The following is a 26,560-nucleotide window of genomic DNA, read 5'->3' as shown; positions in this document are numbered from 1 at the left end:
TTTCCACAGGATATTTGAAAGTTTACTAAAAAAAATCTCCGCACTTCCTTCGGGAAATTCCTGTAAAGTTCCTCAGCAAATTCTCGGAAAACCTCAACAAACTTTTCTGAATTTCCTTGGCAAATTCTGTACAATTCCTCAGTCAATTCTTCGAAAGCTTCCTCACGATATACTGCAAAAGTTTCTTCGGTAAATTCTTCGCAATTCCTTCTGGAAATTCTTCGGTTTGTTTTCAGCTAATTTCTAGTTACCCGAGCAACCAAAAGTACGGATAAGATGGGATGTTTTGGCTTAATCGGCTCGCATTTTAAGTAACTTTTTGTCAGAAGTGAACTTTGAAGCTCCGTTAAGCAGGCCTGGTAGCGGGTCACTTTTTAGTGACTTGGTCACTTTTTTCGGGCTAGTCACTAAAAAGTCTCTTTTTTCGACCTCAGGTCACTAAAGTCACTTTTTCTCGCAAAAAGTCACTATTTTCAACTATTTTGAAACTATTTAAACCAAGATTTTTTCATAAAGCTTTATGTATCCATCAGATGATGCTTTGTTCATGGCAGAAATTAAATTACAGATCTTGGAAAAATGATCGTTCTGAAACTTCGCCAGCCATTTAACTCGCTGCTCTTATTGGCATTTCACCAGTAGCTAATTGAAGGTGTTTTACGTCACAATTTATAAATTGGTATACAGTCATGCAACCAGGTGACCTGTCGATTACAAGTTTTTTTTCAACTCAATCTTTATACAGTAGGGGAAGGTGGGGAGATTTGACACCTTGGGAGACATGCTTCTCCAACCAAGAACGAAAGTAGTATCAGGGTGTCTACTAGCTGGAAAATACCTGGAATTATCAGGGAATTATTGACATAATCAGAAAAATTTTAATACCCGGTTATAATGAGTGAAATTCTCTCAAAAGATGAAAAAAATCCTTAAAAATATTTGAATAAATATACCAATCAAATCTATTGAAAATGTAGTGAACGTTAATAGATCGTTATTCTGCAAAAAACGAAGATATTCTTGTTGAAATCTAGGAATTTATTCAAGAAATCAATTAGGGATTGCTTTGCAAATTCTTTTGAGTATTCTCTCGGAAATTCTTTAGGAATATAATAAAAAATACTAAATTAGTTAGGATTTTTCAAAGAAAATAAAATTCTAAGAAATTTCCTAAAGAAAACTTGACCAAATTACCGATGAAATTCCTAAAAAAAATTCAGAAGAAAATCTAAAGAAATCTGCAAAGTATTTTATAAAGGTATTTCCGAGGGATTTTTACAAGACATTTTTGAACAAACAAAAACAAACAAAGGAACAAAGGAAGCCTTAAAAAATGTAAAGGAATCGCCAAATGCATCTCTAAAGGAATTTCCGGAACAATTCCTTGAGATGTTTTCTTGAGTTTTAACAAAGAAATTAAATCCTGGAGAAAGTTCTGAAGCAATTCTTAAAATCCGGGGGATTTTTCGATGGAATCTAGGGAGAAATTTTCAAAGGAATCCCTGGAGGAATTTTCTATGGGATTCCTGAAGCAATTTTGATTGAATGGCTGAAGCAATTTCTGGGTAAACTTGCAATTAAACTCCTGGAGAAATTTCTTAAGTAAATTACAACATTGTTTTTGTGAGGCCACCAAAAAATTCTTTAAAAAATATTTTTCGCAATATTTACTTTTTTGAGTTGATTATTTTGCTGCTAAATCTATATATGGCACGTTTGTTTTTACCTGGAAATAAATGTAAAACACTTGGAAAAAAAAAACCTGGAAAAATCAGGGAATTTTGTTCTTACAGATGAGTAGACACCCTGAGTATTGTTATACCGTATTTTTATAATAGCTCCTCTAGGCAAATAATCGTTTTGTGGTGAGTTATTTTTTTTTGATTGACAACCTTATTTACTCTATTATTTACTGCGTTTTGTTCCTCTTAATGATGTTTTTATTGGCCACGCAAAATTAGAACAACTTCTCCCAATAATGACAATATGCTATCATTTCACAGCACAAATCCATAAATATGCTGAATGATCTTCATTTGATTTTGAGTTGTTGCCTCAATTTGAGGAGACTTGATCCCTCATTAGCCATCCATATAAAAATTTGTCTCAAAAATTCAAGAAAATATAATCTGTTCTCAATTTTTTGTAATTGGACAGATGTAATGAAACCCTAAAAAATATTTATTGAGTAGATATCATAGAAAGGAGATCAAATCTCCCCAATTTTGAAGATTGCATGCGCTGTCGAATTCCATAGAAAAAATAGGTGTTATGAGTGATAGCCATATTTCGTTCACTTCCAGTGGCTTAAAAATGATTTGCTTGCAAGACTACTCACAGTTTTGAGTAGTCCTGCTTTAGACTGATATTGAGTAAAATTTCCGTGGGGTTAAATCAGAGGGCAATACAATTTTACTTAGTATCACTGAGTAGATAAAAGTTAGCGAGTACGATTTTCTTTTATATTCTGAGTTTGTTGTAAGAGAAAATAGTTGTAAGTGAACGATGTTTTCCGCCACAAATTAGGGAAAAATGATTCTCCTTTGACCCAAAAACGCTTGATTTCGTCTCATCGAACTTGCAAGTGAAATTGGAAGTCACTATTTGGTCACTTTTTCTGCAACTGAAAGTCACTATTTGGTCCCTTTTTTCGTCAGCTTTGGTCACTAAAGTCACTATTTCGAGTGGCTTCGGTCGCTACCAGCCCTGCGTTAAGGGGCATGGAACTCAATGTGAACCAAGAGTGAACCAATTGGTTCGGTTAGGAACAAATTTAGAAATCCCTTTGAAATTATTCAGAATTTCATATGGAAGCTGTGAGTCAATTCCTTAGAAATTTTTCGGTATTGACTCAGAAAATTCTTCAAAAGTTCGTCGGCAAACTCTTTGGAATTTCCTCGGCAAATTCTTTGGGATCTACTCGGCAATTTTCTTATACTTTCCTTGAAAACAATTCAAATCAAAATAGCAATTATTTGGAATTTCCGCTGGAAATTCTTCGGAATTTTCATTTGAGATTCCTCAGAATTTCCACGGGAAAGAAAAATTGAAGAAAATTATTAGGAATTCCCACAGGTAGTTCTTCGGAATTTCCATAGATAATTCTTTGCAATATCCGCCGGCAACTCAGGGGAAACTCTCTGGAACTTTCCCATGAAATTATTCGGAATTTACAAGAACGACATGACATTTGGCCAGATGTATTTTGGTCTAATGGTTTGTCCGGCCAAATAACATATGTGGCTAGACAACTTCCGGCCATCGGCCAAATGATTGTCGGATGAAAGGCGTTTGTTCGAAAATCATCTAGCCGAATTCAATTTGGTTGAATGGCCGAAACAGTTATTAGGTCGAAAATGGTTTGGCCAAAGCAACACACGGCCTAAAGTATCATTTACCGAACAGGTCATAAGGTAAAAAATGTCGACCCGTTCGCCCCATTGGCTCCTTATGCCAAATGACTTTCTCGGCGAACCAACTAGTTTAGACATACAACATTTTTGTCTGTATGTACATTTAAGCCAAATGTCTGACATTTTCGGCCGAATGTCTTTCGATCTAATGGTTTGTTCGGCTAAATGATATAATTGACCAATCAATGTTCGACCTTATGGCCATCAGCCAAATGACTTTCGGCAAAACGGCCCTTCGCTATTCAAGAATTTAATTTCGGCGAGAAATTCTTTGAATTTCAATGGGAAAGCCTCAAGAATTTCTACGGAAAATTCTTCGGAAATTCTACAGGAAATTGTTAAGTTATTTAAAACTAGCGAAACTACCCAGCTTCGTCCGGCTGTTTCGTGATACAAATGTCACATATTGAAATATTTGCGGCACCGCACTCTAGATCAATTTCAATGCGATTGTTTTCCTCAAAAGCTAGGATAGGATGTGACAATTGAATTGCGACTGCCTTGTTGTTCCCTCAGTCGATTGCTTTGACGAGGTGGTGACCAGTGCTTCCGAATATATTTTATGCAAAATCCGCCGAACAATACATTTTGAAAAGTCATGTTTTCTCGTTCATTTCTTACATTATTCGCAATAAAAGATGCTACGTACTATCAGAAAAAAGTTTTTACATGGAATTAGATGTGTTTTACAGTGAAATGAGTAAAAAGTTGGTTTATAATGCTTCAAATCGAGTGTTTTAAATTAGCATAACCCATGAGAACCAATCATACATCATTTGCAGTCTAGCATAAACTCATTTTGCCCAAAAAATCAAAAAAACAAACTTTTGAATTATGTCATAAATTTCAATTTAATTACCCAGCAACACGGCCAAGGTAACAACAAGCTGCCCTTTTGAAAATGTGATACCGCCGATCGAAGTAATCGATTGTCATTTTCACCCAATCAGCAACCGGTACGATTTTGACAGAAAATCGGTACGATTTTTAATGACCAATTGTCACATCCTATCCTAGCTCAAAAGCTGACCCATAATCGTATTTTAATGATCTTTTATCTTTACCCGTTCAATTTACCAACTTTTTGTATATACAAACCTTGCGAATCCCCAAACGATTCGATTATGGAGAAAATCTTGCAAATCTGTCAACTCGAATCGTCAGGAAGGACAACTAAACTCATTTTTATTTATAGAAAAAGATTTTTATTTAAATAGATTTGCACATATATTTATATGTTTCTGAAATGTGTACTAAAAATTCTATGTTTCTATGTTTCTATTTCTATGTTCTATGTTTCTATGTTTCTAATTCCAAATTATCACGAAAATTTACTCGGAATTTCAACGTGAAGTCTTTCATAATTTCGAAGAAAGTTCTGTGGATTTCAACGAGAATTCAACTTTTTTTTGGCAGGCTCTTCAAAATTACAACAGAAAATGGAATTTTTAAGGAATCAGGTTCACAAAAAATTGTGTGGATTTTCAACTGGATGTTTTAAAGATAACAATTAGGAAATCATATCAGACTTCAGTAAGTTTGAATCGGCGTGGAAAATCATAGATCGGCGGCGGCGGCGTGAAGCCTTAAACTGCCGGCGGCGGCGCACACCTCTATCTACTAATATCTGTATAATAAACCAGGTAATTAATTTAATTTATGAAGCGAAAACATATTAACACGGGGCATTAGAAGTTTCAAGCTGGGTTGTTGTAGGGGAAATGTTCCGATCTCAATCTCACTGTACATATATCCATCTCATCGCTAAACAAAGAAATACGGCACCAAATTCGTCGCTTCTTTTTGTCAACATGCGTGCTCACTGCTGAAATAATCACAAAAATAATAAACAAACCAAATTCCTTCCCATTGCTTTGTTTTTGATGTGATGGAAATAGGAGCTATGGGATGAAGTGGCGAACCGTTCCCCTATATTCATCTGGCAAAATTTTGCTTTACTAATCTTGATTACATGTTAAAAACACTTAACACATCAATTCAACCATGCGTCTCCACCTGAAGCAGGATGGAAAGCAGATTTTGCTTCAAGAGTAGACCATCTTTCATTTTTCCAGCCATTATTGGAAACGAACATAAATTAGCACACATCATCAATCGTAGCTCATGTGATTGGGGAGAAACGAACGTTAGTTTCAATGCCTACCATCTCACAACTGTGTCTTCATTGGTTCCATTGGCAGAGCACAAAATATGCGTCTATTTTGCCTATTCCATCGTTCGATTGTCGACAGCATCCGCCTAGTTTTGTCCAATATAACGAACAAAGCACTGAGAGCTCATTACGGCATTATCAATCATTCCGCATATCAACGCTAATATGCAGAATTGATGTGCCTAATCAGAACGTACATTGCAGAGTAAATAGATCCTGCTTACTGGTGTAGTCCACACTCCATGCAGACAAGCCACAATCAAGTTTTCCACTGAGTAGCCTCTGTACAGCATGTGAATGACACATCAAATCATCGTCTCCCGGTAGGTCCTACTTCATGACTTGCTTTTATCCCCCATTTGTGCTCATGAGGTTGAGTAGTTCCATAAAAGTCAACCTGTTGGTTCGAATCGGCTGAAACACTAAATCTAAGTGACCTGCTTTTAGTTAATAAATCGCCTTCAAGCTTTCCAGTGGGATGCACTCCAGGCGGTCTACACCTCGCTGGTGCCCAAAAGGCTGCTGTTGGATTGGATTATTTTAGACCGGTGCCAAACAGTGCCTAAACGCGACAGTTACCCACTGCAGTGCCCGTTTCGTTTGTCGTTCAGGTCTATGACATGTGAGTGGAAGTTAGCTTTGCCTACCGACCATGTTTCTGACTGGTACACTTTGATGATAGCGCTTTGGCTCACAGCCCGCTACTTTACAGCGCACATACATATTCTCCGCTTAGGTTACATCTACACTAAACACACATATAATGTATGTTTGTTCAATAAAAACGCTTTTCATGCTGTGGATACCAGGTCCGTTTCGCAGTACCTTTCCGGGTGTTCGGCAACCGATGCGCCATCTACCATAGGCTATTGACCATCCAGTCAGACAGTTTCCGTACGGTCGAGAGTGGGTGCGGGAAACTGACCGTTTGAAAGTATGAAGATGCATGACACGGTGCTCGTCTGATTTTCTGCTGCTGCTCTTGGGGCACGCGATGCACACGGCGAACGATGGCACAGTTCGGTTGTTTGAAAAGTTTTTAGTTGCCTTTACCGCTATTTTGCCTTCCGTCATTTCATTCACTTGATTCCCTCGCTCTTCTCTGCTGACCTGTTATTTTATTTCTGCTATATAAATGTTTAAATGTATACAAAAAGTTTCGAGTGTCCTGCACAATTCTGCTTATTTTGAGAGTAGTATACAAAAAGTGTTTACTGTGTATTAGTGACTGTTACAACTTTAGGGATTGTTCACAGAGTAGGCGAGGGAGGGGCTTTATTCTTTTCCTTTCCGGTAGGAAAGAGCTGACTCTTCTTCCCGTGGTTCCTATCTTTGTCATTGTCGATTGTTTCTACAGTTGCACATCATTACTGGACATTATACTCGCTCCAGTTGCTTCGGTAATCATAAAACGATGATACGCTCTTTCGGCTTAAACGGTTCAAACTCACTCTCATTAATTGTTGGGACTTCCATTACTTCTAGAATCACCTCGAGCTCCTACTGCTACTGCACCTAACTTGGGTTAACGCTGCTGGCACCTTCTTGATTGGTTGACGTTCAAGACGTCTTTTTGTCTCCACTGGTCGTTGGCCCCGCCCCCGCTCCCGACGTCGACAAATTCGCATTGTTGACGTCCTCGTTATTGTTGGCACTTGATTCATATCCTGCGACCAGTGTTTCGATGATGAACTTTATGGTCATCTTGTAAATTCCTTCGACGTTTTGCGTGTACCGATCGCCTAACGTATTCGAGACCGCTGACAGGAAGGGTTCCTCTATTCTCTGTTACCGAAAAGAGAGAGCGAGAGAAAGAAAGTATATTATTATTGGTTGTCGTATCACTGGTCGGTTAATTCAGATTTTTAAAATGATGCAGTTGTTTTATGAGAAATTTTTGATCGGTGGAATATTTCAGAATGTGTTTGTTTTATAGACATTAATCATATCATGTGAAGCATACAATATTATATTGATACCTTGGCATATCTTAATGTGTGAAGAACTGGGGTGAAATAGTATACCCCTGGGAGTATACCCGTACTTAAGCTATGGTTAATTACTGTAGTTCTGGCGACACTGCATGTACGCAGCCGTGTCAGGATCAGTGTTTGGACAGTTGACAGATAGAAAAGAGGGAAGTTGATGTGTTTTTAGAAGAGTTACGCTAATTGAGTGATTTACTTGTTGAGGATAAATTAGGTTTTTATCACATCCAGCACACAGTAGCTGATAGACCGAAGACAGTGGTGAGCAATCACACCTCCGCAGCCCATTCAATGGTAGCCCTAGTAACATTTTAGTTTTATGCTGGTTTTATAATATTCTTGTAGAGTAAATTATGATCTTCAAGAGGGTTATAAAACTTAAAATGTTACTTGGGAGTACTTGGTAGTAGACGCACGATATAGGACGAAAAGACAACAGTAGCGAAAAGGGACGATTGTCTTAATCGAAGTCGAAACAGGGTGGAAAACAAACCAAAATTTTTTATCATCCTTTGAAAAGGTTGATTACCAAGAATGGTTTCGTTTAATATCCGACCGTCCGAACAAAATCAAAAATTTTATATCGGATTACTTCGGAATGGCTTCCTCTCCGTCCAAAAATGAGCAATTCTTGTTCTGCTCAATGTCGGAGGATATGGATTGGATTCAATGTGGGAAATGTAGGCAGTGGACTCATTTCTCTTGCGCTGGCGTAGATCAGGTGGTGGTGAATGCTGATTGGAACTGTCAAGTGTGTATTTCCGCAAGTGCTCATCAGCTGAAGGTTCCGGACACGAGGAGCAAGACGCGAGGGGGTAAGACGACTGTCCAAAAGAGCGATGGAGGGTGTGAGCAGGGAGTTGGTTCCGATGCAGATCCGACTGAGAAGCAGTTGGAAGAGGAATAACTCGCCAAGGAAAAGGTCTTTGCAAAGCGGATGGAGGCGCGGAAGAAGCTACTCGCCAGGCAGAAAGCGTGGAAGGAGGAAGAGCCGAGGCAGTAAAAGGAGATGCGTGAGTTGGAGCTACAGTTGCAACGCGAGATACAAGAGCAGCAGTTGCAGCAAAAGTAGGAAATGTTGAATGCTCACTGGCTGCAGAGAAGGAATTTTCGGAGTAGCTGGATGCGATCCGGCAGCAATTCGACAGCAGTGTCAAGAGCAGAGCCTAAAATATTCATCTTCATGAAGCAACTTCGGTCCGAATTTTGACAAACATCGCATAAATATTCAAAACATAGAATGACATAGTCAGACGACTACTCCACCAATTCATTCATTCGACAGTCACAGAGTGTGCTTACTATGTGCTGAAAAAAAAACATAATTAGCATTGTTTATGTTGATGTTTCCCGTTGAAAGTGCCTCGCGGATGAAAATCAGATTTATATCCATGTGACAATTTACTTTACTCATTTGAAACGTGCTCAGATTTCAGATAATTTATCAATTTGTAAAATGTGCATAAATATTCAATGATTAATATTCAACCGAATATTGACAGTCCAGAGCCGACTATGAATGTGTCTAGAAGTGAGCTGACAAGTGAAGAAAGGAGGACTTCACCAAAAATTTTCGATTATTTCACACACTGGTCAAGAGGGTTAACGCTTTGAAGGGCCAAGGCGGTGCTGTTTGCGGGACGAAGGTAGAACAGCCCAAGCGGAAAGTGGAGAAGTGGGTGGACGTCCACATCAAGAAGATGATCGAGCAGCCGTTGACGACAGACTTTCGGGGGGCGTATCCGAAAGGAACAGACCCGCCGGGCCCGGGAGCAGGTATCCGCAGTGTTAATGTCAAGCCTAAGTTTACGAAGAGAGTGCCGATACTCGTTAACAGTAGAGACGAATCGGACGAAGAAAGCGAAACCACCGAAGAGTCGGATGACCAGGTGGAGAGTAGCCATAGCTGGCATAGCAGTGTGGGGAGCAGCCGAAGCGCTGATGAGCCGGGGCGTGAAACTGATCGTATTTCAAAGCTATCCGCTCGCAAAGCAGTGTCTCAGCTTCCGAAATCTCGTGGAGAGCCGTAAATCTGGCCGGTGTTCATCAGTAGTTTCGAGCACACGACAGCAGCAGTGGGTTTTCGAACCTGGAAAATTTAAAGCGGCTGATGCAAGGGTGATGCACTCGAAGCAGTCAAGAGTCGGCTCGTTCTGCCAAACTCGGTACCAGATGTGATAAACGACCTTCGAAATCTATTCGCTTCTGACCAATGTCAGAGAAGTGATCGACTGGAGACCTTTATCAATTTTGGTATCACGGTGAAGCAATTGTGCGACCATCTTGAAGGTGCACAGCTCAGAGACCACCTTAACAATCCGATGCTGGTGCAGGAGTGATACAATCGATCGGGACCAGCTATGGCAGCTAATGCACGAAAACGGATTTCCGGATAAACTTACACGGTTGATCAAAGCGACGATGGATCGGGTGATGAGCGTAGTTCGAGTTTCAGGGGCATTCTCGAGTCCCTTCGAAACCCGCAGAGGGTTACGGCAAGGTGATGGTCTTTCGTGTCTGCTATTCAACATCGCTTTGGAAGTGGTAATACGAAGAGCAGGGATTAACACGAGTGGTACAATTTTCAATAAGTCCGTCCAGCTATTTGGCTTCGCCGACGACATAGATATTATGGCACGTAACTTTGAGAAGATGGAGGAAGCCTACATCAGACTGAAGAGGGAAGCTAAGCGGATCGGACTAGTCATCAACACGTCAAAGACGAAGTACATGATAGGAAGAGTGTGTGAGCCAGTGTGTGAAGTGAAGACAGTGTGAGCCACCCACCGCGAGTTGGCATCGGTGGTGACGAAATCGAGGTGGTAGAAGAATTTGTGTACTTGGGCTCACTGGTGACTGCCAAAAAAGATACCAGCAGAGAAATTCGGAGACGCATAGTGGCTGGAAAGCGTACATACTTTGGACTCCGCAAGACGCTCCGATGGAATAGAGTTCGCCACTGTACCAAACTGACAATCTACAAAACGCTCATTAGACCGGTAGTCCTCTACGGACACGAGACCTGGACGATGCTCGTGGAGGACCAACGCGCACTCGGAGTTTTCGAAAGGAAAGTGCTGCGTACCATCTATAGCGCATTTTACACCTCCCGTGAACGTGAACGTGAACAAACTGTTTTTCGATAATAACTTCTTGATACATACTCAAATCGTGAGGGAATCATGTTCAAATGAAAGGCAGATGCTGCATTTAGTAGTGAGATGCATAAAAACATGAAAAACATCAATATTATCAGATTTATGAGCATTCCACGGCCATGCCTGTGAAATCATCGTGAAATCGTATCTGCGGTGAACTCATCGCAAGTGTATTCGCGACGGTGAACATGAACGTGGAGCTGTGGTGAATTCAAAAATACAAGGAGAATAGATTGATTTGGATTGGGAGTTCACACCGACCGAGAGTGTTTACTGTTCTCGTTGAATCGGTTTCGGTGGGTTCCTGCTTTGTGTGTCGCTGTTGCTCATTTTACTACTCGTATCGGTTTGGTCGGAAGGAAACTAACTCAGTAGTTTCTCATAAATGAATTGTGTTTCTTTTTTATTATTTGGTAATATTATTTTTTCTTTTTAAATATTTATTTTAATACTTCAATTATTCGTATATTCAATCGAAAAATTTATATTTTCATAGATAGATTACTTCATTCATAAAAAAATAATTCATTCTTTTTCTTCTTCTTCTTCCTCTTCAATGGCTCTATATTACCACTGAATCTTGGCCTGCTTCTTTACTCAATATTTCCACAGTTATTATTTGTTGTTTCTATTCTGTACCCGTCCATTGCATGGATATGTGTCTTATGTTGCAAGTACAAAGATACGCTATGGCCAGTGAGTCGAGATTGCCGAAAACCCGAAAAAAATCTTTTAGACCGCAACGAAAATCGAGAATACTCCGCCTTTGCTGACAAGGCTAACTAGAAACCATTGTATTTATTCATAATTTTATTTATTTTATTTTATGATTTATATTTGATGTAATAGTTAATTTATATACAAAAGAAATACGACTGGAAGATTTGGTTTTTTATTGGTGTTTTATTTTTATTAAATTATATTAATTTATACGGGTCTCCAGTTAGCCTTGCGAGCAAAGGCGTAGGATTCCCAACACAAATGGCGAGTTCGATTCTCGGTCCGGCCTAGAATGTTTGCGGTTGGAAACATTATCGGCTCCCTTCCAGTGTATAGTGTATCCATTTTACTTGCCACACAAGATACATACTTATGCGATTACTTGCCACACAAGATACATACTTATGCGATTACTTGCCACACAAGATACATACTTATGCGATTGACAGCTTTCAAATTATAACTCTAGAAGGTAAGCCAAGTTTCAATGGAATGTAGAGCCAATGCACAATGGGAAAATCCGATTTCGAAGGAGGAAATTTTTTTTTAACTTTCTTTACGAGCGATTTACAGAAGAAATCAAGGGCTTATTCGAAAGAAAATTTTCCAAGAAGATTCAGTGAGTGCTGTTTCATTGGATGTGGAACACTTCTGTATGTAGATATTGAGCATGTTTTGCCCCAATGTTCCATATATCACGAGTTTTCATATTTTTTCTATATTTTATCTTTTTTTTTAAATTGTGTACATCTCTTCACTGTGGATCCATAGAGGTGCACTAAATATGGTAATGGTTAGAAATTTAAGGGATTTAGGGGTCAAATAGGCAGCAAAGTGCATTTTATGTGAATTTTTCATGTATTCTGTAAAAATAAATAATATTTACAGATAATTGTTGATATTATTGTCCAAAAATGTTGTACAGATATTAATAAATGTTTGTGAAACAATAACTAATGAAGTAAATCATTTCTCAAATGTTTTGTTTTGTGATTTATTGGATAAAATACGATTTTTAAATACTTCTTGATAGAGCCGATGCCGAACATTTCCAAACCATACCCGATCGCACAACTAGACAAGAGTTATCATATTATTTGAGAGTCGATGTGACAATAGATAGGATGAGATCGGAAATATTCTTTTCTCATGCCTTTTCGCTCAAATTCCTCTATGCAATTATTATTGAGAGTTAATAGATGATGGAGCAATATTAATTTAATGATAATTTGTCAATAATACTATGAAAATAACAAATACTCGTATATTGCATTAAAAAATTGATTCGAGGGGTTTTTGAGGTCAACAAGCTAAGCTTCTATTAAAAATAAATTCACAAAAATGCGCCACCCCAAAAACACTTTAATTTTCAACTTTTGCCAACAAAATATGTATAGTGCTAGTGCTAGTGTATAGATCCACAATGAAGAGGAAAACACAATTTTAGTACAATATTTTAAAGATAAAAGGACGAAAAATATTTTAAAAAAATTGATTTATGGGACATAGGAGTAATACTAGCTCAATAACTACATACAGTAGTATCCCGCGTCTATAAAAAAATCACTCACTGAATATCTTTGAAAATTTTCTTTTGAATAAGCTCTCATTCTCCTCTGTCGTCCGTGAAAAAGTTATCCTATTTTGTAAAAATATATATATATATTTAATGAGCTTTTAGACTTGTATGACCCCAAAGTCCCCTATAATTCAATGCATTCAATGAAATATATGATTATTTGTTATTTTCATTATATCATTGGCAAATATCATTTAAATTAATAGTATTTTCAGTTTCGCTGGTAACAAATCGCGTCGATCACTTTTCAGCACCTTAAAAATCGTCGCCAATATCTTTAATTTAAATCTGTGTTAATGCAAAGTCAAATCATTAAAACATGCAAAAAAGTACTCAACTTCTGGAAATAATCTGATTATTGAAATCAAACAATTTTGTTCGTAGTTGATCTGACAGATCTTATGGCCATGTTTGCTGGCGACAATTTGCTTTGCGACGATTTCAAATTGACGCGGCCGGAAAATTCAAATAAAATGCATTTTGACGCTTATTAAACACCAAAATCCCTGAAATTTTCACCTTTTTCCAGCAAAATATATGTAATGCCCTTCTGTCGATCCACAGTGAAGAGATAAACACAATTTTAGAGCAATGTCCTAAAGATAAAATGACAAAAAATATGTAAACTCGTGATGCATGGGACATTGGGGCAAAACGAGCCTCATAACATACAGAAGTGTTCCACGTCCTTAATTCTTAAATTCTTTGGAAAATCCTCTTTTGAATAAGCCCACTAATCTCTTCTGTAAGTTTTCCGTAAAGAAAGTTATTTTTTTTTCCTCTTTTGAAAGCGGATTACCTAATGTGCAATGAAGGAAAATTTTTTTTGTGTATTTTCTACAACACCATCATTATTGTTCATTAATTATAATTTGTTCATTTGCTTATTTATTGAGTCACTGATTTACTAGGTTTCAAAATAAATTTATTGATTTATTATTTTTTGTTGTTGATATATTAGATTTTTGAGTGATTAGTTTATTAATTTCTTTTTAATTTATTAATTTACTGTTCATAAAAGCATAACTTTTCCATATAGATAGCAAATCATGTAAATATTTGACAGTTATGCTTGCAGCGGCAGTTTAGTAATTTATTAATTATTAATTGATTAATTTATCATTTTTTTATTCATCAATTTATTAATTTATTATTTCATTGATTTATAAATTTGTTTATTTATCAATTTGGTAATTTAATAATTTATTAACATACCTTTATAAACTTATTATGAAATATTTTTTATTATTTTACTATTTTATGTTTGAATATTTTATTATATTTATTTATTTATTTTTATTCAATAATTTATAAATTCATTCATTTCTGAATTTATTAATCTAAAAAATTATCCATTTATTAGTTTTTCAAATCAATAATTTTGTAATCTAATCGATTGTTCTTTTTTTAATTTATCAACCCATTAATTTGAAGTCATTTATTTATTTATTTATTCTTTTGTTTATTCAAAGTCTTAGCTATATTAGTTATAAATGTTTGGCATACTTTTTCTGCTTTGCTACTACTGAATCATTTGATATGCTTCCGATATGCTTGTGCATCGTCTCTGTTGTTCACGGTGAACAGATTTTCAGAATGCTTTTGCCATTCGAACGTGAACTAGCCCCGTGGAATTTTTTTACCTGATTTACCAGAGAAAGCTTCTCTCCTCTCTGATATATACACCATATACGCCATATATCCACCACAGCAATACAGGGAGAATGAAGAATCTAACAAGATGTGTAGATTGCCTCTCTGTCGTTTTCATCCTGCTTGTCTGTCTGCCCTTTTTTTTTTGTACACACATGCTCGTATGCTCTTTGCGTTATGATCATCCACGAGGTACAAATATTAATAATAATTATCATTCAGAATGTTTGTGATTAGGTATACCTATATGAGTTTATTCAATAAAGTTGTTTATTTGAAACAGTTTATGTGAGTAATTTACATAATTTGGATAATGACTATCAACAAAATCTTAGCACAGCAAAAATTATTGAATACATATTAAGACTTTCAATAGTAAACACAACAATTAAATACGGTACGGATATACGATACGTGATCAATTGAATTTTATACACGAAAACTTGAGCAAAAATTGGGATTTTTTATTGGCGAACTGGTCAAATATTCAAACATTAATTAACACTATTCGAACAAATGAATAATAAATTTAAAAAAAAATGAGATGAAGAAAAGTATTAAACAAATGTAAGCCAAAAGAGAAAGTCAAAAATGATATCTAGCCAAATTAAAAAAAAAATTAAATAACTCCTCATCAAATTAAACTTGTTACTACATGTCAAAATCAATCGTTCAAATGGGATAGAAGTCACTAGATAGAAAATTAGAAGAAATTACTTCTCTTTTCGTAAATTCGTATTTTCTTAACTATAATTGCATAATTAAACATTATTGTATTAATGTGTGGAACAGAATGAATCATGTGAATTACATGCTTCGTGGGTAGTTATCCCAGAACTCCTTTGATGCGAACCAATCTAAAGATAATATTTGGATTCAGGTCAATTGATCACCGGAACTTGTTAATTCAGCTGTGAACGGTGGAAAATGTATACATTTGGTAGCACCGTTGAAAATTTGCCATTCAGCAATCATTAAGTATATGTACCTGGCTTTTCATACCAAAATTCCCGAACATTTAAACTAAAAGATGATTAAAATTAATCAACTTGATCAATATCGTTCCGTAGATTACCCACTCAAATAATTCATATACATATATACGACAATATGTTTCATTTTTATTTTCTTCGTTTACTACTGCACACTTACTTGCTGCCTGCATGTGTGGGCAATAATTCAACACTTCCAACTAGACTCGATTGTCCACGACGATGTTCACTGTGAAATTATCGCTCTTTCTCACCTCTTGTTCATGTTCATGTTCACGGGAGGTGTACAGAGGGCTTATGGTGGGGTGCAGATGGCGGACGGTACGTGGAGGAGGCGAATGAACCACGAGTTGCATCAGCTGTTGGGAGAACCATCCATCGTTCACACCGCGAAAATCGGACGACTGCGGTGGGCCGGGCACTTAGCCAGAATGCCGGACAATAGCCCGGTGAAAATGGTTCTCGACAATGATCCGACGGGCACAAGAAGGCGAGGTGCGCAGCGGGCAAGGTGGATCGATCAGCTGGAAGATGACTTGCGGACCCTCCGTAGACTGCGTGGTTGGCGTGTAGCCATGGACCGAGCCGAATGGAGAAGACTATTATATACCGCACAGGCCACTTCGGCCTTAGTCTGAATAAATAATAATAATGGTGCAAGAGTTGGTTGACAGGTTGCCACCGAGCTACAAACTGGACGTCCCGTTCAAGCGAGTAAACAGTTCGCTTAGGATGTTCACAAACTTTGCAGCTGAAATCGTTTCGGACGTGTCCGAGGTCACAGATTTCTAATTGTTATCTGTGAGCAATCGAGTGAGATTGCGGGAAAAAAAATCGTCGGCAAGAGTTTGTTCATGTGCATAAGTATGAAGAGGAGCGAAGATTCCAGCAATGAGTTATTCGGCCGGAATTGTTGGATCTGCGGAAGGACGGATCATTTGATCAGGAGTTATAGAGAATTTAAGGCAATAAACATTGTGCGTAGGCTTAAGGAAATCAGAAGGCAAAAAAAATTGTGATGTCTGCCTAACAAAGCATGGTGACAATCATTGCTTTTCAACTGCTCGGTGTATGGTAACTGGATGCCGAGAATACCATAATACTCTTCTGCATCGAGTGGAAGAGTCGGTACAGCTGCAGAAAGTTAAGTCCAGCCATTCGGCCCGTAAGCGTAAATTCGATACCGTCGCATTTCTGGATGAAGGATCATCGGCTACGCTAGTGGACGATGTAGTGGCTAAACGACAGAAGGCACATGGTACTCCTGAACCACTCATGGTAATGTGGACAGGAAACATAAACCGCTTCGAAAGTGAATCAAAAACCGTACAGCTGATGATGCCCGCAAAAGGCTCCGACAGGAAATTATTTTTGACCAACGCTCGTACAGTGTCTGCACTACAGCTACCCAAGCAAAATGTACGGCATCGAGAATTGATGGAGCACTACACACATCTTGCGGACGTGTCGATTGAAGAGTTTCCGGAGGGAGTGCCAACTATTCTACTTGGATTGGATAACCTCCATTTGTTTGCATTTTAGAGTCTCGTGTAGGTAAATCGAATCAACCGATTGCCGTGCGCTCGAAATAATTGGTCGGACAATTTATGGTGTGGAGAAACGGAAGTGGAGCAACCCGGAAATATCGACGTACGGGAAACAAAAGGAAAACAATTCAAATAAAAGTGTGAGAAGCTGAAACAGGTGTCAGTGACTTGAGAACACCGCAAGCGGAAGTTGAAGTTTTTGTTGAAAGTAATTCCAATCGGAAGTGTTGCGTTCAGGGATTGGGGAAAGAACCCATCATATCCGGATATGGTAAAGAAAGACAAGCGCGGGTACTAGAGTGGTCAGTATTGGCCATTTTTGACAAATACCGGTATTCGGTATTGAGTGGAATCAACACCGGTAATACCGGTAAAATACCGGTATTTGTGAAAATTTCAGGAATTTAAAAACGTTTGATTTGGACTATTGGGTGACAAATTTCAAATGTCAAAACCGTTGCTTGTTGAGCTGAGAAGAGTGAAACTTTTGTAGATATTACATAATGAGCGATTCATCTCCCAATCCGCATCGGATTTAATTGGCAATGTTGCCAGCTGCTCAGAGGGCCCTTTTCAGTTCAACCAAAATTGGACGAATGATTCTAACAGCGTCAAAAATCAGTTTCCAGTAAGTCTTGCTTTAATTCATTCCTTCAGATTCATAGTAGGAGAGTTCTTTACGGATTGTTTGCAAGGATCCTGGCGTTAACGTATTTGCCACCAGCAACGCAAGTGTTTTGCTCTGCTGCAGTCTCTTCAAGTTGTTCTTTATCCGATCAACTAGGAAAATCATCCATAGAGGCATATTCTTCGTACCGATCGTCAGGTGTGGTCGTTGTCTCAGCTTCAACGATCGCATCAGGAATGATTAGACGCTTCAAAATCTCATCCGTATCTCAGGATGCCTTGAAGAAAATGCCAAAATCATTTCTGGTCAACTACTTTATTACGGCACGGCAGACAAAAAACAAGGCAGGCTCATCACGTATGTAAACACTCAGTTTGAATGTAAACATGTGACGTCACTGCTATCTTCGCACAAGCTGGACCGAGACGATGCTCTACGGTCGCAGCATGCTTACTTTTGTACTCCAACATGTGGCGATAAAACATGCGTCACATTCGAAGTGTCATTTTTCTAACGAGCCTACCTTGTTTTCTGTATACCGTGATTACGGCAGGATTATTTAAAAAAGGCAAAAGATCAGCGTATCCTGATCGTCTCTTTTGGATTCATTCTTCGAGAGCATCGAATAAGTTGGCGGAAATGTCTGTGGCTTGATTTGATAATTGATCCAACATAATTTAGAGCGCCACGTCGGCTTCATATGAGTGCAGAACTCACGGCAGTGTAGTTCGGCAGCAGATTGAACAGGTTCGAATGCTTCAGGTTAACAGGTAATAATCTGTTGTCAAACAATCATCATTACTGAAGTTTTTTAAACGGATCCCTTTGACTTCGAGTCGAGTCAAGTACGAGACACTGAAGACGGCCTTACTGTTGATGTCGAAATACGTATCTGTCAAGATACAATTAAGTGGTGGAATTCAATGGGATTGTACAAACTTGACTTATGACAAGTGAAGACATTCCACTAAAAAGCTCAAAATAATTTTCTTAACAAAAGGAATAACATGCTATTCCAGCGTGTCTGGGTGTCAGTCACCAATACAATTTGTTTTCCGAATTCAGAAAGGATATATTTTAGCAGCAAATAATTTTCACAGGTTATCTCCGGAAGAAAACTACTACGGCACGTACCTTTTTCACAATTTCATATTTTGCGGGAAAACGATGTAAACAAAACAATGTTTATTGAAGGTAAAAGTAATCGGCAATTTGACAGATGGTTAAGAACATTCTCTATGCAACGCGTATGTAGCGTAAACGTCGTCAATGATGCATACTTGTGCAAAGGATCATTCAATTTCGAGATTTTTTTATACTGGCAGCAAAATTTGAAATACCGAAAATACCGGTAATTTGCTTCTCTAATACCGGTATTTTCGGTACTCAAAATTGGCCGGTAATACCGGTTTGACCACCCTAGTGGGTACGTACTTGCACCGGAAGATACAAGCAAGCGGCCGCAAAGCTCGCAGTGAGGAAATCAGGAGAAAGTAACGGTGAGCCGGGGGAAGGGTCGTTAGGCCGAAACCCATTCGGCCGAAAGTAATTTGGCCGAATGCCACTAGGCCGAAAGAGTCGTTTGGCCGAAAGGGTCATTTGGCCGAAGGATTGTTTGGCCGAGAGGGTCATTTGGCCGAAAGGGTCGTTTGGCTGAAAGTGTCGTTTGACCGAAAGAGTCATTTGGACGAAAAGATCATTCGGCCGAAAGCGTCATTTGGCCGATAGGATCATTTGACCGAAAGGGTCGTTTAGCCGAATGGACCATTTGGCCGAAACGGTTATTTGACCAAAATGGACATTCGGCCGAAAGGGTCATTTGGCCGAATAGGACATATGGCCGAATAGGTTATTTGAAAAGTGAGAAACGAGGAGTGAGAAGTGAGACGTCTCACTTCTCACTTTTCTTTTATCACTTTTCAAATGACCTACTCGGCCAAATGTCTTATTCGGTCTAATGATCCATATGACCAATTCGGCTGAACGCCCCTTTCAGCCAAATGACATTTTCGGCCAAACGACCCTTTCAGCCAAATGACCCTTTCGGCCAATTGACCGTTTCGGCCAAATGACTTTTGGCCTAATGGTTCGTCCGGCCAAATAATATATTCGGCCAAACAACTTTCGGAATAGTGGCATTCGGCCAAACGACTCTTCCCCGTAGCGAAAAGGGACGATTAAGACGGAAGCCGAAACAGAGGGAGGAAAACAAACTAATATTTTTGATCATCCTTTGAAAAGGTTGATTACCAAGAACGGTTTCGTTTAATATCCGACCGTCTGAAAATAGGGAGATCTTGTTTTAGAACGTATAACCGACTAGACAAAGCGGATTCTGAGAAGATGCTCTTTAAAACTAACTTTAATGAGGTAATATTAAACTCTATTTCAACAATCGTGCATGATTGAAAAAGTTTTAAATTATTCCCGACGCAGTTTGAATTATTTCGAGTTTCGTCAGAACCAGAATATAAAAATTAATGGAATATATTTGTATAGATTTGAAACATTCGCGCTAGGTCCCACTTTCTTCAGCAATATTGTTTATCATCAATATATGAGGTAAAGTTTGCCTATGTCCTAAACACCCGATATCTTGGAAGATTTCGCTTCTGAAAGCATGAACATTATTTTTGAAATGTTTAAATCCTATACCACATTGTTTGAAAATTCTGATCACTCAATCGAATTTATTCATCCTGAACGTCTAGCCTCTGTTCAATTTGCTGGAATATGTGCAAAGGCGTAGGACTGCCAATCTGGAGACGGCGAGTTTGATTCTCGGTCCGGAATAGAATGTTTTCGGATGGGAAAAATGCTTGACTCCAAGGGCATAGTGTATCCATTGTACTTGTCACACAAGATACATACTCATGCAATGGCTGGCATAAAAAAGCTTTCAATTAATAACTGAGAAATATTGAAGTATTGAGAACTATGGAATGTCAACGTCATTGACATACACCCAAATCGGTTCAATAAGCATATGATCCTAATTTCCATGAAGATGAGATTTTTCAATCAATTCGAATTCCAGGACGTTTAAGAGAACTAAAAATGTCTGTATTAGCTTGTATACGTAATGATTGAATTCAGATCAGCTCAACTGGGTATATTATATGGGTCTTGTCCAGGAGCAATTCAGGTCTTATTATAAACAAATTATGGCCTCGGCAAGGTATCATTTTTCTCACTGTAAGCACTTGCAAGACTAAAGCAAAGGACCAATTCTATGCTTGGCAAGTTGGTTGGCTGTTGGTTGGGCGGAAGGAAGGCGGATGGAAGACTTTGAAGCTGGTACTGACTAGTCTTATAATGAACAAAGATAGGGGAACTGTTCCGTTTTCCATCTCACTGAACATATATTCATCTCATCGCAAAACAAAGAAATACAACACCAATCTTGTCGCTTCTTTTTGCTAACCCGCGTGCTCACTGGTGAAAAAAAATCACAAAAATAAGAAACAAACCAAATTCCTTTTCATTGCTTTGTTTTTGATGGGATGGAAATAGGAGCTATGGGATGGAGTGCCGAACCGTTCCCCTATTTCACTTAACAAGCTCTGAAAATAATTTTCTATTCAAGGGGTAGGGGTGTTGAATAGAATTGTACTAACTTCCAAGTTCAAGAGAATGTTTTTGCTGGAATTGTGTTGAAATTATGCTGATGACCCATTGATGATCCTACAATTCGACTGAACTCAGCATTAAAATAAACGATTATGATTCCTATCTCACGATTCTGAGTCTGAATTGAATATATATCAGCACTTGTTGGCTAAAAGATAGAAAAAAAATCGTCCGACAATTGAGTTTTTTCCATTCTTTTAATAACTTTAGTCACCCCTGGATAGCCAACTATCGCAAGCGTTCAAAATGTCAAGGAACGGATGACTTCCTACGTTTATGGCCATATAAAAATTGATGCGCCACCAAATTTCGCTAAAGTCCACAACCAACGAGCGGATATTAGCTTTCCACGGTTTTTTTTCTTTCTCGAGGCTTAATGCCACCATTGTATTGGAATGGAGATAATCGTTGCCAAAAAGCAGCATCTGACGATGAAATTTATCGTCTGACGCTTTTAACATATTTTGCTAGTTCGCCTCTACCTATAGGATGATGCCGGCTCGACTAGGGGAAAATCGGGGACCTTTAGCATTAGCATTAGCATTAGCATTGTTACGGTGTAATTCGTAGATTGGACACTAGTGATACTCATGTTTTACTTTTGAGATCCTTATCTAGAATGCTATCAGAAATCAAGAAGGGGAGTGGTCCTTGATTCCAGTCTCAAATAAAAATAACAAAAGCATGAGGATTACTACTCCTGGCCACGCCCATCTTCACCGTAACTAGGGAAAGGAAGGAAGTGTTGATGTAGTACTTACTTAACGAGAGGCCACCGACTCAGCGACACCCTCATAAGTTGGATAATGAGGAAGGTAATCTTTGGGTCAGGATTTGCCTGTAGCTGGCAATGTAACCGTGGTAGATTTTACCGCGTAACACACCACGTAAAGGTGTCTACCCAGCATTACGGGTCAATCGGGGAAAATCGGGGACCTTCCACAAAAACAGGATGATAAACCCGCAGCAAAAGAACCTACCGGTTGCTATTCGATATAGCGGTAAGGAGTGAGTGCTGGTAGGTTGGTGTTTCGGAAAAAGGAAGTGGGATGTTTTGAATAAAGCACACAAAGAAGGAGAAAGATTCTAATTGTGAAAACGCTTTACAGTATTATTAAAGATAATTTATATTCAAAAATTTCTTAATCGATTTTGATTGTGTTTAAAACAGTACACTAAATTCTTTTTTTTTTGCAAATTCGGGTGACAAATCTGCTGGGATGGTGTCGATCATTTAATTGGAATTTGAATAATTTACCATTAGTCAATTATTACAGAAGTTGAATATTGAAATGGATTGTATGATAACCAGACTTCCGGGGTTAAAACTCCATTGGCTAAGGAGTGAAAGTCCTAGTTACAGTAACTTATACAAAAGCAGCGGTTCTCAACATTTTTCGCTGTATAAATGAAAATAAGCATAACATATAAAAAAGTTTTGATTTTTTCTGAATGCAACTTAGTTTTATACATCAAGCTTCCTATAAGACTTAGAGGATTTTTGGAGACTTTTGAGCCTCTTGAACGGAGGCTTCCGAGCCTGTTGAGAGAAGGCTTCCAAGCGTCTTGAAGGGAGACTTCCAAGCTCCAAAGGAGGTTTCCAAGCCTCATGGAAAAGCACTTCTGAGCCCCTAACATGAACATTTGTTAGGGGGAGGTAGAACAAAGAAAAATTGCGCCATTAGCTAGGAAAAAAATGTGATAACAGTACTTCCGAAGTCATGTACGGACAATTAGACAAACAGACGGTGCAAGTTAGACTCAACATACGACGACAAACAACAAAAATATTTTCCCCTTGAAAAAGACACAATCCCCGTGTCGAAACGTCGGGTAAATAAAAAACTCGTTGTAATAAGTACAAGACTGAGTAGCCGTTCAATAAATGAAAATAGATTTGTTTTCAGGCGGCTATTCTTGTGTGGATTTGACAGATTTGATGAAACGTTGGGTAGAAAAAATATTAATTGAGTAGATATCATAGAAAGAAGATCAAGTCTCCCAAAATTCTAATATTACTGTCGAATTCCATATCAAAAACCGTTCATAATAACACACAGCAAGTCTAAAAATCTGCGTATCTTGGATGTAAAATATTTTAAAAAAATCAAAAATAACCTTTCTACTTTTATCAAAGAAATTCTCGGAGAAGGATCAATTTCCCCGAACATTTTTAAATTCGATATTTGACAGTGCTCCACAATATCGATTGTGTATAAATAACAGCAACAATTTACAGACTGGCACACATCCATAAAGTTAAATTATTATATATTTCTTAGAGACAGTGGCGTAGCAAGAAAATTGGTCTGGGGGGGGTTTTCTGAACATTTTTTTCAATTCGAGAAGGCTCGAAAAAAAAAATTTCTTCTAAAAATTTCGTCTCTGGGGGGGGGGGGTTATGTCCAAAACCACCCTCGTGGCTACGCCACTGCTTAGAGATTCTGTGTGAAAACCGCGTAAGTTTATTCATTTTCGGCTGTGATTCAACGAAAATGAGGAAAAGTGGTTCAAGCCTCCTCAGTCTCCCCTACTGATCGCCGTGCATATTATGTACAATACATAGTTTAGAAATAAAAAATTACATGTTTATCAAAAGTTTATCAATAAGTCTTTATTTGAATTGAAATACATTCGTCATTACGCATTTTTGTCCATCAGGAACATGTACCCCAAATTGAGAACCGCTGTACTTAATGATCGAAATCCCTTATCAATGAGTATAGTATGTAGGTCATACTTTTTTCTTACTCTATAACTGTCGATTTTGAGCAATTCAATACCAAATTTTCAAAACGACTTATCTTCTTTCATAAAAAAAGATTTAAACGTCGAAACCAGCACCATCAACACGCAGGTGAAGGCTTCGGCTACCTATTGATGGTCAAAATCGTCAGAATCGACGGTTGAATCTTTATTTTCAAAAGCAGATAAGTCGTTTTGAAAATTTGGTTGTTCGTGCCAACACGAAGCAGTTGTTCGGTGCCCTTCTCCCCTTTCCACCATACTCGTGCACCGCGAATGTGTCGGGTTCGGCCCATCCCATTTCATGCCCAAACATTGGTCCTTCGAACCGGATCAGAGGATCCAATGCCAGTGCTCCGAGAGCTGCACCCGCAGCAGTGTGTCGTCGATCAGCCGATTGAGACAATGGTATCGCTGGTATCGCCGATAGCAGTCAGCAATCCCGCTGTCGTTTCGAGAGCTGTATCCGGAGCTGAGTGGTCGTCAATCAGCCGATCTGTCGGTTTGTTGATGTTCCTGTTCCGGTTGCTCGACTCCAGAGTTAATTCAAATAGTTTCTGATGCTTCAATGGTGGTAAGAGAGAAGACGTTGTGACAGTAGACTGTGAAAAGTGCGAGAAGAAGTGAAACGAAAACAATATTTTCAACCCGAAAGTGTGTTGCGCGCGTGTTTGTTCCTGTGCAACATGGACTGCTTTACAGGGCTAGTCGAGGGAAAAGTGAAGCAAATCCATAAGCAGTTAAGTGAAGCAGATGATACCAATCAAATTACCCTGGCTCAAGTTAAGAAATACGAGATTGAGTTACAATTATGCTACGAGGACTATCACCATTTGTATGTTTTTCTCCAGGACAGTATGGTGAGTTGGATGAAAACTATTTTCATTTCGACGACATCTACAACGATTCCTGTGTGCTGAATCTGAAAGCCAACGCTTTCTTACGAAGTCAAACAATTCGTTTCAAAGCCTTGTGTACCGGAATATTTTCTTCCGAGTTCAATCGTGATGAAGCATCCTGTCTCGAATCCAGAAGAAGTAGAATATTCAGTTCCGGAGCCAGAAGTCTTGGAGAGGCCATGCACATCTTTGTCGGTAGAGAATGCAACCGAGTTTCTACCATCTCCGAGTCCCAGCCCCATCCGATCCGTGAATCCGACATGCGGAAAGATTTACTGTGCGTAAACCAACCAAGGTTACATACATTGTCTACGAACCAATATGTGCAAGTACACCGGGGGATGCGTTCCGTGTAAAAAAAGTTTTCAGTTCAAAATCTGAAAATCCGTGTAAAAAAAGTTTTATGATTTCTCGACGAATCATGTAGAATGGAGCAACTTTGCAAAAATTTTGTATGGGAATTTTTTTACACGGCCGTGTAAAAAAAAATTGTGTAAAAACAGAATCGGGTGTAATGTGAAACGATCCGTGAGGTCGACCGTATCGACGAGAACCCGACTGAAGTCAACGATCGAAGCGAGGACCAACCAAGTGAACCATCTGAAGTCTGTTCCAAAAATGATTCAACCATTGTGAAGAAGGTGAATCGAAGTTCCGAAGCCATCTTGTTCTTTCCATCTGAAGATGAGTGCCTACCAAGCCAAAACAAACGAGAAAGACCCTGTGCCAATCGAAGCCCTTTTGGCTCCGCATTCCTGTGCAGTGTCAACAATAGCCAGTCTAGAGGAGAAATTGATGTCAACGCCAGTAAGACTAGTAAAAGTGCAACCATTCCCGATGCTTACTGGGAGCATTCCGAAATTCCATGTCTTAAAGCCCACTGGAATCCAGCCGTCGATGATACCAGCCGTATACCATCCAGCAAAGAAGCAGTTCCCGCGTGAGATTTCCATGGAATCTTGTCAAGTGCCAAAGTGGTTCTCTAGAGCAATTTTCTGGAATCAAATATCGAAGCAGACAGCAGTCCGAGCTTTTCCGATGCTAAAGAAAAGGATGCCCACCGAGACAACCACGGTCCCTCAGGTAATCAAGCCGATGTGGATGTCCGCTGGAACCCGTCAAGCATTGCATCTTCCTACAATGAAATTAACCAGAACCCGTCTGGTACAAAAGCCGCCGCCAAGTGTAATCAAGTTTTGTCAGATACTCAACCTGTTCCCGAGAGCTATCCAGTTAAATGGGTCAAAATAAATCCACTCGAAGCGCAAGAAGTCGCCCAAAAGCTATTTCACGATTGAGATGTTTTCAGCTAGTATCTATCCGAAGCCGATTACGTTAGTAACCGTAATTATTGTGGTACTCGAGAAACAACCAGTGTCAAGAGTGGACTATCCGTTGTGTGATCTATCTCCGAAGTTGAACGAAATCCACACAT

General features: G+C 38.8%; 1 protein-coding gene across 1 annotated transcript in view; it reads right to left on the bottom strand.

The window, feature by feature from the left end:
• Nucleotides 1-5,825: 5,825 nt before the first annotated feature.
• Nucleotides 5,826-26,560, bottom strand: part of LOC134224389 (neuroglobin-like) — a 141,373-nt gene continuing 120,638 nt past the window's right edge. Inside the window, exon 4 of the mRNA XM_062703709.1 lies at nucleotides 5,826-7,371. Within this exon, the coding sequence (XP_062559693.1) occupies nucleotides 7,147-7,371 (225 nt within the window). The 3' untranslated portion in view covers nucleotides 5,826-7,146. The remainder of the gene's footprint in view (nucleotides 7,372-26,560) is intronic.

The sequence above is a fragment of the Armigeres subalbatus genome, chromosome 3, assembly GCF_024139115.2.
Source record: "Armigeres subalbatus isolate Guangzhou_Male chromosome 3, GZ_Asu_2, whole genome shotgun sequence".
Taxonomy (NCBI): domain Eukaryota; kingdom Metazoa; phylum Arthropoda; class Insecta; order Diptera; family Culicidae; genus Armigeres; species Armigeres subalbatus.
Note: the sequence above shows the minus strand (reverse complement) of the source record. Positions and strands in the feature narration are given on the sequence as shown.